At 41.9% G+C, this 15396-nt stretch overlaps 1 protein-coding gene across 1 annotated transcript in view; it reads left to right on the forward strand.

The window, feature by feature from the left end:
• tmem67 (transmembrane protein 67) overlaps positions 1–15396 on the forward strand; it is a 162310-nt gene that overhangs the window by 48286 nt on the left and 98628 nt on the right. Inside the window, exons 11-13 of the mRNA XM_073044800.1 lie at positions 4072–4137; positions 9713–9869; positions 12898–13021. Of these exons, the coding sequence (XP_072900901.1) occupies positions 4072–4137; positions 9713–9869; positions 12898–13021 (347 nt within the window). The remainder of the gene's footprint in view (positions 1–4071; positions 4138–9712; positions 9870–12897; positions 13022–15396) is intronic.

The following is a 15396-nucleotide window of genomic DNA, read 5'->3' on the forward strand; positions in this document are numbered from 1 at the left end:
GAAATAAACATGCCCACTTTGTTCTTAGCTTTTAATAAAGCATACATATATGTCATGGTGCCTTGATGACATACACTATTCACATATTTATAACCCATACTGAATTATGCGAACAACAATAGGCAAAGGGCTGTCAGTGTCCTGATTCCAAAAGAAAAAGATGCTGAAAGCATCAGTCAGTTTCGACTAATCTGCCTCTAAACATCAAGGGGAAAATCCTCTTCACTGTAAAAGGACAGAGGTTGGCCAGCTAACTGGAGAGGAACAAGTACATTGATACATCTGTACAGAAAGCAGGAATTCCATGGTTCCCCGGGTGTTTGGAACATACAAGCATGATATGGCACCAGATATGGCAGCTAGGAAGGACAAAAGAAATCCCTTTGTGATCTTCCTGGACCTTGACAATGCATTTGGCTCAATTCCCCATGCACTCCTCCGGGAAACGTTTGATTCCTCCAGATACCAGAGTCCATCACAACACTGGTGAAATTGTACATCCAAGCCCTGCAATTTTGCTTCACAACATTAGATTTTACCATAACCTGGCAGAGACTGGAAGTAGGCATTATGACAGGTTCACAATCTCCACCTCTGGCCTTCACAATGGAGGTCATTATCAGGGCTTCAAGATGGGTGGTAGGCAGTGAAAGAACAAGTGCTGGACTTCGTCTCCTCCCTATCAGGATGTACATGGACAATGTAACAACACTGACCACTACTGTAACATGCACCAAGCGACTACTTGGAAAACATCAAGTGGGCTAGAATGTAATCAAACCCAGCAAGTCACAGAGCTTCTCCATATTCAAGGAAATGCTGAAAGACATAAAGTTCTTCATCAGTGATGACCCAATTCCAACAGTGTCTGAACAGCCTATCAAAAGTCTGGGTAGATGGTACAATGCCTGCCTCATGGACGAAGAGCATGTGCAACAACTAAAGCAACACATCGCCAACGGCCTGGATAACATCGAGAAGACCATGCTACCTGGAAAACTGAAGGTCTGGTGCTTACAGTTTGGATTCCTCCCCGGTGATGTGGCCACTCACTGTCTAAGAGGTCCCACTAACAACTGTGAAGAAGCTCGAGCGAACCATCACATTCATAAAGAAGTGGCTCAGTGTCCCAAGGTGTATCAGTAACATCAGTCTCTGTGGTAAAGGAGTCCTTGAACTACCTTTCACTAGCCTTACAGAGGAATTCAAGTGTTCTAAGGTACTAATACAGATGACACTCAAAGACTCTTGTGACAAGATCATCAGTAATGCTGCATGGACCTTATCATCTGTGTGGAAATGGACCCCAGCTGATGTGGTACACCAAGCAACAGCAACTTAGGCATAGAGACATTGTGAGGCAAGTCCTACAGGGCAGATATAGCTTTGGTCTGACAGCAAGTAGACCTACCTGGCACAAGGTCACAATTCCAGGGGGAAAGAAGATGGTTGTCAAGGAAGTGTGATGACAGGAAGAGTCAGACAGAAGTGCAAAGGCTGTCTCCCTGGCTACGCAGGGGCAATGGATATGGTGGGAAAGCATTGAGAAGAGGAAAATCAGCTGGAAGGACATATGGGAGATGGAAGCAAACAGACTTAGCTTTCTCATCAGAGCTACATATGATGTGCTTCCCACACAAAAAAAGCCTCCATCAGTGGTTTGGTAAGGACCTAATTTGTGCCCTGTACTCAATTCTGACAACCCTCAAGTATATCCTAGCAAGCTGCAAAACCAGCCTCACACAAGGCAGATACCCGTGGCATCACAACCAGGTCTTGAAGAGTCTGGCATTGGTAATCAGGACCAAGAGGATAGCAACCAACTCCTTGTCCCCTAGAACAATTAACACTCTGACAACAGCAGCATTCGTCTGGGAGGGAGCAAAAAGACCAACAAATCTACCTACTAAGCCAGAAACAGGACAGATGAATATGGTCCATGACTGGAAAATTGCTGGCGGATGTCTTTCCACCAGAAGTTGGTACCACCAACCTCAGGCCAGACTTGGTTCTCTGGTCCAATTCATTACAGATTGTCTACTCTACATCGTGAAACTCACAGTACCATGGGAGGATTCAGTGGCTGAAGCGTATGAGCACAAGAGGCTAAGCTATGCAGATATAGCAGCTGAAGCTCAGCGACAGGGCTGGAGAAGCAAAGTTTGTTCATTGAATGTGGGGTGTAGAGGATTTATAGCTGCATCCACCATCAAATTGCTGAAAAATCTAAGGCAAGTCATCAGAGGCAGCAGCAAGAAGCAGTCAATGGCTTTGGGTCAAGCGAGGGCTCCAAGACAGCATCAAGAGAGTGGGAGGACACAACATGGAGTAACTCTGGAATGCTAGAAGTCATTGTCAGGTCCTCCGGAGATGTAGTGGCTAATCAATGAAACGTTGAGGAAGGAAGGTGCCACTTGAAGACCCTTGCGTGCCATTCCCAACATCAAGGCAGTCTCGAGCAAATGCTCACAACCCATTGGCACAAGGGATATTAACAACTTATCCTGTGTTTTTTTGATTGTTTTTACAGTATTACTCAAAAATTACTGGAAAACATTATCTCACCCACTATAGAAAACATCCTCTCCCCATCCACTCTATCTCGGCCTTCCAATATTCAATAGGTTCAAAGGTCCAATTTAATGTAAGAGAAATGTATACAATATACATCCTGAAATGCCTTTTCTTAGCAATCAACCATGAAAGCAGGAATGCCCCAAAGTGTGAACGACAGTTAAATGTTGGAACCCCAATGTCCCCCCCAGCTCCTCTCCCTCTCACACGTAAGCAGCAGCAAGCAACAAACCCCCTCCCCCACCGGCAAAAAAAATGTATTGGCACCCGCCACCGAGCACTCAAGCGTGAGCAAAGCAGTAACAAAGACACAGACTTGCAGTTACCCAAAGACTTTGCGTTTCATCTGGTATATGACATACCACAGGCTCACTCTCTCCCTAATAAGGGAGAAGGAGGTGTCTCTGTTTTCCCAGCTCAGTTTTCAATGAGATACCCTCATTCTTCTAAACTTCAGCGAGTACAGACCCAGAGCAGTCAAATGCTTCTCATACTTTAACCCTTTCAATCCTGGAATCATTCTCAAGAACTTCCTCCATACTTTTTCCAATGCCAGCAAACCTTTTCTTAGATAAGGGGCCCAAAACTGCTCAAAATACTGCAAATGTGGTTATAAAGCCTCAGCAACACTTCTTAATAAAGTCACTTATATTCTAGTCCTCCTGAAATGAATGCTAACATTGCATTTGCCTTCCCTACCATTGACTCAACCTGCAAGTTAACCTTTAGAGAATCCTGCACAAGGACTCACAAGTCCCTTTGCACCTCTGATTTTTGATTTCTTTCCCGGTTTAGAAAATAGTCTACGCCTTTATTCCTTTCAACAAAGTGTGTGACCATACACTTCCCTGCACTGTATTCCATTTGCCACTTCTTTGCCCTTTCTCCTAATCTGTCCAAGTCCTTCTGCAGATTCCCTGCTTCCTCAACCCTGCCTGGCTCTCCACGTATCTTTGTATAATCTGCAAACTCTACCACAAAGCCATCAATTTCATTCTCCAAGTCGTTGAGATATAATACAAGCAGAGTGGTCCAATAATGATGCCTGCGGAACACCACTAGTTACTAATAGCCGATCAGAATAGGCCCCATTTATTCCCACTCTTTGCCTCCTACCAGTCTGCAAATTTTCTATCCATGCTAGTATTTTTGCTGTAATACCATGGGCTCTTTTCTTGTTAAGTAGCCCTGTGTGGTACCTGTCAAAGGCCTTCTGAAAATCCAAGTAAGCATCCATTGACTCTCCTCTGTCTATTCTACCTGTTATTTTTCAAAGAATTCCAATAAATTTGTCAGACAAGATTTTACTTTTCCCTTTATTTTGTCCATTTTATCTGTGTGCACTGCTAACTTGATTATTATTTGCATCACAAAAGCACAGGTCAGTGAAAGTTCGGAGAAATTCTTGAATTCTGCAACAAAAATATTTTGTACCTTTGTAATAGTGGCATCATGTATATGCCGATTTGTTTGATTGTTTAATTATTGATTTTACAGTTGTGTCCTGATACCATATCGAAGCTGAATGCTGCTTATATTTTTGGAACCACATATCAACAAAGTGTGAGCATGATTAATGTTTATTTATTGATAACAGCTAACAAAGGTGCTATGCTAAGGGTTGTAAAGTTCAAACCTGTTTATTTCATATTGTTTTCCAACAATGAACTACCGTATTCATGATACAAATGTAGAAAATATCCATTTATACAGCAATGGATATTTTCTACCTCAGCTTTATACTTCATAGAATGATGCAGGCTGACTTCTCCTTACTGCATATCATCAGCTCCTCCATGGAAAGAGTCCAGTGCACCAAGTTTGTTGGAGTGCACATCACCAATGATCACACCTGGTTCCTCAACACTACCTAAACACAGCATCACCTCCGCTTCCTGAGGAGAATGAGGTGAGCGAGACTCCCCATCCCCATGCTAATTATATTCTACTGGAGTACCATCCAGGGGTCCTGACCAGCTGTATCATCATTTGGTATGGGAATTGCAAGACATTCCTTGCAACAGGGCAATGAGACTAGGCAGATTAATGTTCCAGCACAGATTAAAACAGGCCGACAAGCCTGTTTTTGTACTGTGGTATTCTATGACTCTAACAGATTGTGAGAGAATCATCGGGGTTTCTCTCCTACCTGCCAGCCCCATACAAGACATATACCAGAAGAACAGTTTGTAGAGCCTTCAGCATTGTCGAGGACCCCTCCCATCCATCCCATGATCTCTTCCTCCAAGCAGGAGGAACCGCAGTTTAAGAACAAGAGCTGTGAGGCTGGGTAACAGTGTCTTCTCCCAGGTGGTGAGACTTCTGAACACTCTGCTACAATGCAGTACACAATATTTATGACAGTGCCGGTATATTATACTGTTGTATTTTCAACTGTATGTCATATTTGCAATTTATATTAATATGTACATCAACAGTATTTTTATTATCTCAGTATTACTGAGTAAATTATTTAGAATCTGAAATGTGACAGATACCTGTTTCTGCTGATATTATATGCCCACTTAAGCTCATACCCCCGGACACATTTCCTATCTGGTACCTATCTAACTATTTTTTAAACACCGAGAAAGGATCTAGTGCTTTCATGGCATGTATGATGAATTAACTCTTTCGGGCTTCCAGCTGGGTATGAGTATCGATTTTAACTAACGTTTCGATGACAAGTTCTGCCAACAGGTTCCTTCTGCTCATCACTACCACCTGTTTTCCTTATATTTCCACATTTCTGGAAGGATCATTGGGATCTTGAAGAATTACAGGATTAACAACATCCACAAACCAGCAGGGAAGCTTAAATCACAGTGTATGTAGTTCAAAGATGACCTGGGACTCAGGATGGCTCACATTTACTAGATTCCCTGTGAATGTGGAGCAGCGTATATTGGGTCGGGACACATGGAGGAAAACTGCATCAAGGAGCACAGGAAGTGTAACATTTTGGGTTACATGGAGAAATTGACGGTAGCAGAACACTGCATTCGTAGTGGCCGCAGGATTGACTTTGACGGCGCAAAACTATTGTGCCATGCCAGTGGCTTTTGGGATCACCTGGTGAAGGAAGATATTGAAATAAAACTGGAGGAAAAGAATTTTAACAAAATTGAAGGTCTCACTGTAAGAACTGGAATTCCATTGTAAACAAGGTGGGACAGCGGAAACCTGATTGGATGACGACTAACCAATCAGGAGGATGGCCCAGGCATCATCCCTGAAGAAGGTGGCAGAGTTTGTCATCAAAATGTCAGTTAAAATCGATACCTGTATCCGGCTAGAAGCCCAAAAAGAGTTTATTCATCTTTTAAACATTGTTACAGTATCTGCCTCTACCACTTCTATTTTGCTCTCCTATGCTGACTTTTGGCTCAGCAACACCTATTAAGGGTCATTTAGGGATGGGCAATAAATGTTAGCATTGACAGTAAGTAATATCTTCATGATTAACATTTATTTATTTTTATTGGGCTGTATGGGAGCATAATGGTTAGTGCAATGTTATTACAGCTCAGGCATTGGAGTTCTGAGTTCAATTCCAGCATCATCTGTAAGCAATCTCTGTACATCCTCCCGGGGGATGTGTGGGTTTTCCCCAGAAACTCCAGTTTGCTGCTGCAGTTCAAAGACATACCAGATAGGTTAATTGGTCATTGTAAATTGTCCTGTAATTAGGTTAGAGTTAAACTGAGATTGTCAGGGGTTGCGGAGCGGTGCAGCTCAAAGGGCCAGAATGTCTTAATCCGCTGGGTATCTAAATAAATAAAATTTTACAATTTGCTTTTGCATCCTGTTTGAACTATTTAAAATTTATATACTTGATTAGTTGAATAAATTATTCATAAAACTGTAAACAGCATTTTTCACCCCTTTTCAGTCAGTAAAATACACACAGCATCCACCGCCCCCATGACATTGAATACTTGATGATGTCACAGCCATTCCTTGAGGATAGTCAGCAACACAATGTCAAGGCATTGGGTTTTTACTCACTTTTATTTTTTTGTGAACTTTCTAAATTATCTTACTAATTAAGATAATTACTAAATTATCTTAATAATTATCTTATTAAAGTCTTAGGGGTGCCTATTACCTTTAGCCCTAAGCACAAACTGCACTTCCGATAAGACGGTGGTGTGTTCGGACACAGTGGCTTCTATGGGGCCAACCAAAAGTATTTTCAAAAAACATACTTTTACAATCACAGGACCTTGCTGTACACTAAGAACTTAAAGTACTGCAGGTCTACCCTGTCAGTGAGTTGCTAATTGGCATAGAAACTAAAGAAGCTGGACTTCGTGTGGATCATGCTGCTGCCTGCGTTAGAGAGATGTTGGTGCACTAAGGCCATGCGCAGTCTTACAGCGAGTGATCATCTTAGTTGCTTTTCTTGTCAACATTAGACCCCGTTGAATATGGTTGATGTGGAATTCTGCAAGCCCAATTCACTGTTTGTCGGCGAATGGTGGGGGTGGACTGCAGGGGAGCTGCTCGGTCTCAGTCGTAGTGAGGACTATGGCTCAAGCCATGGTGTCGCCTGTTTGCAGCCACCCCGGAGAGAGGCGAGAGTCGGTGCTCTCTGCTGGACTGCTGGGTGCAGTGTGGTGCAACATAAATGGTGGAGACAGTGCTGCCCTCCACTGTTAAACCATAAGACCAGAAGATATAGGAGCAGAAGCAGGCTATTCGGCCCATTGAGTCTGCACCGCCATTCAATCATGGGCTGATCCAATTCTTCCAGTCTTCCCCACTCCCCTACTTTCACCCCATACCCTTTGATGCCCTGGCTAATCAAGAACCTATCTATCTCTGCCTTAAATACACCTAATGACTTGGCCTCCACAGCTGCTTGTGGCAACAAATTCCACAAATTTACCACCCCTTCACTAAACTAATTTCTCCGCATCTCAGTTCTAAAAGGATGTCCTTCAATCCTGAAATCGTGCCCTCTTGCCTTAGAATCCCCTACCATGAGAAATAACTTTGCCATATCTAATCTGTTCAGGCCTTTTCATAATGTTTCTATGAGATCCCCCTCATTCTCCTGAACTCCAGGGAATACAGCCCAAGAGCTGGCAGATGTTCCTCGTACCGTAACCCTTTCATTCCTGGAATCATTCTCCTGAATCTTCTCTCCACCCTCTCCAAAATCAGTATATCCTTTCTAAAATAAGGAGCCCAAAACTGCACACAATACTCCAAATGTGGTCTCACGAGTGCCTTATAGAGCCTCAACATCACATCCCTGCTCTTATATTCTATATTTCTATGTCACAGTCTGGTCCGTTAACTCCTCATTTCTGTTAATTTTCTTTTCCCCAAGTTTTACCAGGCTCCTTGATTAAGGCACTTGATTCTCATCCGAACCGTGAACATAAAATCTCCAGTTTACATCTACTCGGGGCTGAACTGTCACCTCAGCCAGTGGGGCAATGCACGTTCCTGACTGCTGAGAATAGTGGACCCTAAATTGCTTCGGGAATTCTGTCATTTTCATGTCCAGCTGAGAATTGCTGGCTGCTTGCCGCCACTCCAAGCCAAGATACGAGTTGTCTGTCGTTGCTGGGTTTTGTCATCTCATGTCCAGCAGAGGATTGCAGGTCATTTGCCGCTACTCCAAGTCAAGATACGAGTTGTCTGTTGTTGCTGGGTTTTGTCATCTCATGTCCAGCAGAGGATTGCAGGCCATTTGCCGCTACTCCAAGTCAAGATACGAATTGTCTGTCATTGTTTGGTTTTGTCTTTACGTGTCCAACTGAGTATTGCAGGCCATTTTACCACAACTCTGAGACAAGATACGAATTGTCTGTCGAGTGTTTGGTTTTACTGTCTCGTGTCCAGCTGAGTATTACAGGCCGTTTGCCACTATTCTAATTCCATGTCCAGACTCCGTGTCCAAGTACAGGCCCCGTGTCCAGGGTCAGGTCCAGGCTCCGTGTCCGAGTCCAAGTCCGGGTCCAGGCTCCTCTGGTTTGTTGTCCAACATTCATGTCCACATAAGCATCTAATCCTCGTTCTTCGGCCTTCCTTGCAACTATGAATAAACACACTTCTGTTAATGCTACCTACATGTCTGTGTCCTGCACTTATGTCCACCTTCAGTCATTCATTGCAATACTCTAGAAATGAATGCCAACATTGCATTCGCCTTCTCACAACCGACTGAACTTGGAGGTTAACCTTTAGGGTATCTTGCACAAGAACTCCCAAGTCGCTTTGCATCTCTGCAGTTTGAATTTTCTCCCCATCTAAATAATAGTTTGCCCGTTTATTTCTTCCACCAAAGTGCATGACCATGCACTTTCCCACATTGTATTTCATTTGCCACTTCTTGTTCTTTCAACAGAAGACAAGATGTATTTAACTGCAACATTAATGGATTCAGGGACTTGGACTATTTTTTTTGTGTGACTGTATTTTACTTGTGTCTTATGTGCTATGTAAAACTGTGGGTAGTGTGTTTTGTACTTTAGGCCTGGAGTAACACTGTTTCATTTGGCTGTATTAATGGGTGTTCATGTATGGTTGAATGACAATTGAACTTGAACTTGAAAACCCACCCCCTAAAGATCACTCATTCAACATTAGCAGCCACTGAGAACACTTAGGAGGTTATTGATGAATGTTAGGTGAGGGACACAGAAACAGAAAGATAGACATGCTGAAAAAATGAAAGTAATGATGTGATCTAGAGGAAATTGTAGAAATTAAAAGCTGGAAGACTGCTGATAAATTTAAAAATGAGAAACTGAGATACATAAAGATGGTGGAGCTTAACATGTTCTAAAATAATACAGATCTTCATGAACAGCTGTACATGACAACAAGAGGAGAAAAGATTGCAAGTAGGTCATTGAAGAATTCCAGTCACAGTGTTAAGCATAATGAGACATTAAAACATTGGAGGGTGGTGTTTTGCAAGAGGAATAATAAAACTCTTCGGGCAAATTGGGAATAAATAATCAAACTGATAAAAACATGTTAAACTTTACACTGCGAAATAAAGCACCTAAACTGGATGGTGTTAAGGAAGTTCTAATGTAACATGTATCAATTATTTGCCTTCAAAAAATATATAGGTACTGTAACCAGTTTTAATTTATATATTTTAATTTTTGGACAGTGTACACTTCCTGTTTCGAAACTTTTATCCACATATGGTGAAACTTACTTTTATGACATTTACCTACTTTACAAAGGGGAGGATGGTGAGGATAAACTAAGAGCTATCGCAGTTCGTAATTTAAATCTTCAATATAATGGAAAATTCGTAAATCGAGGTAGGCATAGTGTTCTGTTGAATTACTCATGTTTATTCTGCAGATTCCTCTGATTAAGCTAGTTACATACAGCAAATCTATCCCAAGGAAAGTATCATTGGATTTTTGGTGGAAATACTCTCTCAATTATGTGCAGCTTTTAACAGTACAGCAAAGTAAATTAAAAACATTTTTTCAAATGTTATTTTAACAATAGGTGTTATGAAAACTATTGAAATAGAGCTTTCTCTTGATTTTAATCTGTTTTGCTTTTCCATTATATTATGTGATGACTGAGTTGTTTTATTTTATTTAAACTTTAACTGCAAATAATCTCAAAGTGTGATCATGATTACATTTATTTGTGTGTTATTTGATCATGTTTAATTTCGTATGAGCTTCAGTGGAGTGTATGGCCATATAACTATGAACAGAAGTTAAACCTAGGCAACTCCTAACAAAATGGTTTTAGCTTATAAATCTTTATACATTTCCTAAATTCCAATTCACTTAATTTACCATTGCAATGAAATAAAAAGGAAAAGACTATTCCATCATTTACCAAATTACTCAATTTATATTTATTTCTGGGATTGGACGATAATGTGTTACAAGGGGGCGATGGGAGCTGACCCAACTGCAGGATACCAACACAGAGGTAGTATAAACAGAACTGGGTTTATTGATAGTTACTAGGAAGGCCAGGGAGCAAGGACAAAATGTCAACATGGATGTAAACATTGGATAACAAACTGATAAAACCTGGACTAGGACTTGGACAAGGAACATGGACTTGAACTTGCCTTGGACTCGACTTGGACTCGGAACCTGGACTCAACTTGGCTTGGACTCGGAACCTGGACCTCGGCTTGGACTCGGAACCTGAACTCGACTCGGCTTGGACTAGGAACCTTGACCTCGGCTTGGACTTGGAACCTGGACCTCGGCTTGGACTCAGAACCTGGACCTCGGCTTGGACTCAGAACCTGGACCTCGGCTTGGACTCGGAACCTGGACCTCGGCTTGGACTCGGAACCTGGACCTCGGCTTGGACTCGGAACCTGGACCTCGGCTTGGACTCGGAACCTGGACCTCGGCTTGGACTCGGAACCTGGACTCGACTCGGCTTGGACTCGGAACCTGGACCTCGGCTTGGACTCGGAACTTGGATCTTGACTTGGACTTGGACTCAGACCACGAGCTTGGACTTGGACAACGAAGAGACAGAATACCCATCTTGGAGTAGCAGCAAATGGCCGGACCTACTCAGCTGGAGAGGACTTGGACAATGAGGAGAGAAAAAGCACACAACGACAGTCCATTCGTATCTTTGCTCAGAGTAGCAGCAAACTGAATTCAGAATTCGTACCTTACTTGGAGCAGTGGCAAAACAGCCGGCAACTCAGCTGGACACAAATGCGACTAAATTCGCTCAGCAGCCTCAGGCACTGAAGCAACTAGAGTCCACAAATCTCGGCGGTCCTGGGATGAGCATAGTCGCAGTGGCTACGGTGAGATGACTCGTTTCTGTTGACTGGATGCCAGTGATGAACTTCTGGTAACGGTCCAGCAAAAACCACTGTAACCCGGAGCCTTTATTTTGCCGGTACAAAATGAAGATCAGGTGCCTTAATCAAGGCACCCAATGGAAAAGAGGAAAAAGGAAGTAACTGGAATGATGAATCCACGGACTGGACTGTGACATAATGTTTGGCCCAAAAGATATCAATCTTAATTTGCTTTTATGTGCAATCCATTATACTTGTGACTACAAACCTTGGACATATTTATTACAAATAAAAACAGAAAATGGTGTCAATACTCAGATAGCAACTGTTCAATGGCCTTTCATCATTTATTACCTTTGTTATAAGTTAAATTAAGCATGAATGGCAGTGGTCAGATCTATATGTTCTTGACTTTCAAATTATTTACTTTGAATAAAGGGAGAGAGTAGAACCTCATATTCCATATTCATGTTTAACTTTAGAGAAGCCCTATTTTTAAAGAACTATTTGTAACAAAATTATATTAGCAAATTGAACATCCTTTAGACATCATCCCTACTTGATATATGTTTGCTGGATTTGATGTTCATTACAAGTATAACTGTGAAGCCAGTCATAGAAGCCAGTCCAACAATGTCAGAAGTAAAACTACAACAGTATAAGAGAAGGTCACAAGAATTTTTAATGTCAATCAAGGCATCATAGGAAGAGTTCACCAAAATCATGGCATTTCCTACAAAAAGTAACAAAAATGGAGATGTGATCTATACTGGATAATGCCAGATCCCCTTTAGCAGTAAATTGAATAATGCAATAGCAGAGATTTCAGAACTGCAGCCTTTGGTTCAGTTGGAAAAAAAAACAAACAAAAGGAATTAAAGTAAAATTAATTGGAAAAAAAGCACTTGTGTAAAACCGAACATTTTATAACACATTGAACATGAAAAGAAAAGCTTCTGCATGGGATTTTCTATGTTAGTACTCTTAATGTCTATTGTGAATGTTTGCTGGGAAATTGCAGAATCTCTAGGCTGTGAGATTACGAAGGTTAATTTTAATAGCCTGAAAATCATGGCGTGCATTTTCACAATTTCCTGATAGTTATTCCCAACATAGTAAAATTTCAATTATCTGTCTCTCTTAAGGCTTTAATAGTGTGGCACCAGCAGATTTTCCAGACTACTGAATGTTATTTTCATTGCCCATTTTATTTTACGTTTTTTACATGTTACACGATGGTATAATAATTTTTCTAGTCAACCTGGTGAAGCAGGAAATTTGCTTTGGCTGCAAACCAATCCATATCTCTAATCCTGATGCTCTAGACCCAGCTCTAGCTCCAACTGTGCAATTGTTCCACAATCAGGATTCCTGCCTCATATTTTATACCAGTGAACAAGCCTAAGTCATTAGAATTTCTGAACAATTGGATGCCAAATTATTGGGGGTTTAATGGATATGACAGGAATGCTGAACAATTCATGTTTGATTTTGAACTGAATTTCAAGTTCAACTTTTAATTCATTTTTATTGAATCACAGATGACATGATAAATAGTTGGTATTTAACCAGGCGTATTTTCTTGGTGGATACTCTAAGTGGTCGTGAAAGGAACATAGATAGCCAGCCAAGAGTGATTAGAGTTGCTAGCCACTTAAGAATCAGGTAAGAGAACTTTGACACTGAAACAGAGAAATTCTTTCCTTGCTGTGCAGAAGGAAGCACTATTAACACAGGCTAGGAGTAGCTCCCTGATACAGGGATAGCCATAAGGGCCCTGCAAAACCATACTCCCGAGTGTAAGCCAAGCATTCCACACCATTCTGCAATTATTTCTGCCAATATAGTGCACTAATAATTTAGCAGTGGAGCCTAAATAATGCATAAAATCACTTATATCCTGCTTTCAAGTTTATTTGGACTAATCATCGTATGAATAAGTGTTTAATTACCTAACTTGCTTATAATGTCTTTGCATTTCTTGATGAGTAGCCACTCATGAGTAATTCAAACTTCTATGAAAAGCTATGCTTTATGCTGAGGATTTCCAAACTACAGGCATAACACCCAGTATATCTTTTCACATTGCTGCATTGTGTATGGATTGCAATGCCTGTAACAGACAAATATTGCCAGGTTCTTCTTATGGTGGCCCTTGCAGTTCTTCAAGCCCCTTGGCACACAGGTCTGCCCTCCAGATACTTATTGACCAGATCTTGCATATTTCCTTTGACTGAATGTTGAAGTTGACTCCCTCACAGAGTCTCTCTCCTCCTTGTCAACCATAAAATGTGTTACTTCCTTCCAGCTACCGTGGTGAGTCTAACTTTAACTGCTGACACACCCTCAGATTGACAACACTGATAGCTACTGAATTGAGTGAACTCTCTATTTAGCACATCTCTGGGTGCAAATTTGTTTTGCAGTTTTTTTTGGTAGATCTCTTTTGACAGTAACAGTGAATACAGCCCTTTTTAGTACCCCAGTTGGAATCCTGTTTCTCGGCACTGATGTGTGTGACCTGCTGCTGGTCTGCAACACAGTCAAACAGTGCTAGAGTAACAGTTCAATGCCTGTATGTATTGATTTTTTACTCTGGTGCTGATATTTTTGCACAATGGTAGCTTTCAGCTTTACACAAATATTTTTGGCATCAAGATCAAAAATCAAATAACAAAAAGGGCACATCTGTTCTGCATTGTTGATTTTCACAAGAAATACCATTAGAAGTGAACTGAACGAATTGTTGATTGGAAGTGGAATTAGTTTATTCTTGTCACATGTACCAAGGTACAGCGAAAAGCTTGTTTTGCACGCTGGTAAAACAGAACAAATTATTATATCGTATATTAAGGTATACAAGGTAAAACAATAACAGATTGGAGAATAGAGTGCAACAGTTACAGAAAAAGTACAATGTGGGTAGACAATAAGGTCCAATATCAACAGTGTAGATCATGAGGTCAAGAGTCCATCTTAACATCCTAAGGAACCATTCAATATACTTATAACAGCAGTGTTAAAATTACCTTTGAGCCTGGTGTTAAGTGCTTTCAGGCTTTTGTGTCTTCTGAGTGTTGTTTTGGGTTATACTGGCTGCTTTACTGATACATTGAGAAGTGTAGACGGATCCAGGGAGGTGAGGTTGGTTTCCATGATGTGCTGAGCTGTGTCCACCACTCTCTGCTGTTTCTTGCAGTCTTGGGCAGAGCTGACACCACACCAGGTAGGATGCTTTCAATAAAAATTGGTAACTTTCGATGAAAACATACCAAATTTCTTTAGCATCTTGAAGAAGTAAAGGATGGTCTTCAATATGGCGCCATTAAGTGGTGACTCTGTGTGCCGCTCCAATGGTGATGTACCATCAATAACTCTCTCTGAGACGTAAAGGTGAGATATCGGCTTTTATTGACTGGAAGAAGGAACAAGCAGTGGTTGACCACCATACTACATCCTGGAGACAGAGAGGCCAGGCTCATACCTCAATCGCCTTTATACAGGGGTCTGTGGGAGGAGCCACAGGAGCAGTCAGCAGGGGGCGTGTCCAGACAGGTATATGTAGTTCACCACATTCACCCACCCCCCCTTTGTTTTAAAAGAGAGTCCCCATGTGGTGAAGTTTCTTACAAGTATATTTACAGGTTAAGTCTATCAGGTGGTCGAATCTGTCGCTGCGATCTATGTAGTACCGGCTGTGATTGCACAGATGCTGATGGTGGTGATTGCACTGGTGCCGGTGGTGATTGCACCAGAGACGGAGGTTGTGCTGGTTCCAGCCTAACTGGAGGTGTCAGCCCACTAGGCGTCAGTGATCCCTCACGCGTGTGCGAGGCGCCTGGAATATACGCGTACGAGACGCCCGGTATATGAGTGTCGTGAGGAGTCTGTGTAGGGCTTGGTGTGCGCAGTGTCACCTCGGGTACGGGGTTCATAGTTACCGTGGAGTGTTCGGGGTAGTGGTCTGCTGCTCCTGCGGGCGCCAGGTCGCGGACGGAGACCGTGTCCTCCCACCCATCAGGTAAGACCACGTAGGCATA

Source organism: Hemitrygon akajei, chromosome 1 (genome assembly GCF_048418815.1).
Source record: "Hemitrygon akajei chromosome 1, sHemAka1.3, whole genome shotgun sequence".
Taxonomy (NCBI): domain Eukaryota; kingdom Metazoa; phylum Chordata; class Chondrichthyes; order Myliobatiformes; family Dasyatidae; genus Hemitrygon; species Hemitrygon akajei.